The sequence below is a fragment of the Ananas comosus genome, linkage group 3 (assembly GCF_001540865.1).
Source record: "Ananas comosus cultivar F153 linkage group 3, ASM154086v1, whole genome shotgun sequence".
Taxonomy (NCBI): domain Eukaryota; kingdom Viridiplantae; phylum Streptophyta; class Magnoliopsida; order Poales; family Bromeliaceae; genus Ananas; species Ananas comosus.
The window spans coordinates 14,671,302-14,674,097 of NC_033623.1; the positions used below are offsets into that span (position 1 = coordinate 14,671,302).

The following is a 2,796-nucleotide window of genomic DNA, read 5'->3' on the forward strand; positions in this document are numbered from 1 at the left end:
CGATATTGAGTTATACGAACTCACAAATTCCACACCACATGCACTTTGGTCTAAAACAAACAACCTCTTGTGCGAGATAGACAATTTCATACTTTGTCGAACTTATAAATTGTTAAATCACAAAAGATTTGTCAGTGTTTTGATGTCATAAATAAATGCAAACAACGGTTAATTAACAATTATAATTCTATCCTAGATTCTTAAAAAATATAATTTCTTAGTTATAAAAAAAACGTGAGGAACTTAATAAAAAAATATAAATTAATTAAAAAATAGTTGTAGGACTATTATTGCTCGACAAATAAAAAATTTTAAAAAAGCATGCATGCTTAATTACTCAAAGCGCATGGAAACAAATGCAACAATAAATTACAAAAATTACAATATACGTACAAATTGAGGAATCTGTCCCGCTGATCACAGTGAGAATCCTTTGCAGAATAAAATCCCAGACACTACTTAACAAAGTTTCTAAATTAAGAACCTTCATAAACTTTACCAACACACACACGCACACAGACACACAAGAGAACAGGACATCAGCATGAGCTAATTAACAACTTGCGTACGTACGAACGAATTACCATTTGCACCGAAGCACCAACACAACAAAGTAAACAAACTTACTCTAAAAAAAAAAGAAGAAAAAGAAGTAAACAAACCAATGATCATTAAACATAATAAATCAATTAAGCTCTTTTTAAGGGCACTGGAAACCAGGAGGGACGTTCTTGCCACAGTAGTTGACGAGCAAGGTGAGGTCGATGGGGATGTTGAGATTGATGCCGAGGACGTTGGCTTTAAGAACCGTGCAGAGGCACAGGGCGACCTCGGCGTCGGCGAGGCCTCCGAGAAGGCTGCAGCACGGCTTCTTAGGCGGCTTGCCGAGCTCGAAGTTGATTAAGCCGTTGAGCAGGTTGGCGCAGGCGCCGAGCTTCAGCGTGTCGATCGGGCACTTGACGATCGGTGGTGTGTACGGGGTCGGCGGGGTTGGTGTGTATGGGGTCGGCGGGATCGGCGTTGGGCTTGGTGGTTTCGGGGTCGGACCGCAGCCGCAGGCCGCGGCGAGAGTGAAGAGGAGGAGGTTGAGGGCGAGGAAGAGGGCGGCTGAGGCTTGGGACTTGGATGCCATGGCTCAGGAGAGAGTGTAGTGTAGTGGCTAGTTCGTACTGTGTGCTTAGGTTTAGGATGGAGAGAGTTTGGTTGAGAGATGAGGGCTATTTATAGGGAGAGGACTTGATGTTGTGTTATTGGCCAAAAAAAAAAAATCAGTGATCACTCATGTAGTCATGTACTTGTGATCACATTATTTAAGATACCGGTCAGTTGTATACATACAATATTAGATGTGGCTTGAAATTTGATAATCAGCTTTGATTTTGGGTTTTTTAATTCGTCAATGATTTTGTGTGAGATAATTTTTTTTAAAAAAATTTGTGACCGCGATACTGATAAGATCCGATAATAAATAATTCCGTTAAAAAATTTTCCTCTTTTCTTTTACCCTAAATGCGATACAATATAATAATATAAAAGCGACTTTGGCTTTGTTGGTATTGTTACCATCTTAATTTATTATTACAAAATAAAAATTTTACGTGATTGCATATTTGGGTAAATGATCTTTTCTTCTTCTGTGCGTAGTTATTGGCTGGCTCACAATGCGCTGATTCACCGTCCACCTTCGCGTACACTCTATTGTATACAATTCATATTTAAAAGATTAAAATGGCGGTTCCTATAACAAACTAGGCCCGTAGTATTCAGAATTTCGACCATGACATATGAGCTAGCTAGCTACATGCCAATAGAAAGACTAAATTTTAGTTAAGAAAATTGCTAATAAGTTTGCAATTTTTTTTTTAAGAGAGAGAAAGTTAACAAGCTATCTACTTTATTCATTTTTTTAGAAATAAACTTAGCCAGAAACTTAAACAGCTGGGCTTAAAACTTAAGAATATAGGTACAAACAATCAGATTCTTAACCAACTACGGCACGGAAGTACATTAATTTTCATGAGCATGCAATTAACCCGAAGCTTAATTAGTTTTTCTTTGATCTTCTTTCCTCCAGAAGGGAAGAGGGAAGAGATGAGAGCCAGTTATTTATTTCTAGCAAAAAATATATATATAGGAGATCATATTTGTTTTGGTTAATTAACTGGTGATCGTTTGAAGGGGTTAGGGGGATTGGAACTTATTATAAAGATGATAGGAAAGAAGAGGCCAAGTTTAAGGCCATGTGCACTTAGGTGGCGAAGGTATGGGAGGACAAGGTGGGGTTTTGGAGGGTTGTGTGCGGAAGGGAGTAGGGCTGTGGTGAGCAGTGCTCCTGCCTGTCCTGCCAAACTTAGATATCTTCTTTTACGATCACCATGCATGCATCTCTCCTCTCATTCATATGCATGCATGGTCATCTCAAGCATGTATTCTATATGTATACAGCTCGGAGAGAGAGAGACGTGTCCGCAAGTCCCACTAGCTTGTTGCTTTATGTACTTACTACTTACTATTAATCCCTTACTTTTAACTAACAACAATTATTTAACTAACAACAATTATTTATGCACTGTAAGTTTAGTTCATTTTTCTAATGAATGGAGCAGGTAGCGAGCTACCTATTTCTCAAAAAATAATTATTTATGCACACTTTCTACTGGCGCAAGCAACATTATGATGATTGATATTCACAACTAAATTTATTATTATTTTTTTAAAAAAAAAATATGAACTAAGCGGGTAGCATATATATATATATATATATATATATATATATATATATATATAGTCTTTCTC

At 37.4% G+C, this 2,796-nt stretch overlaps 1 protein-coding gene across 1 annotated transcript; it reads right to left on the minus strand.

Annotated features, from left to right (window-relative positions):
• LOC109707621 (lipid transfer protein EARLI 1-like) lies at nt 348–1,202 on the minus strand. The gene has a single exon (XM_020229031.1). The coding sequence runs from the start codon at nt 1,130–1,132 to the stop codon at nt 701–703; it is 432 nt and encodes a 143-aa protein (XP_020084620.1). The 5' UTR covers nt 1,133–1,202; the 3' UTR covers nt 348–700.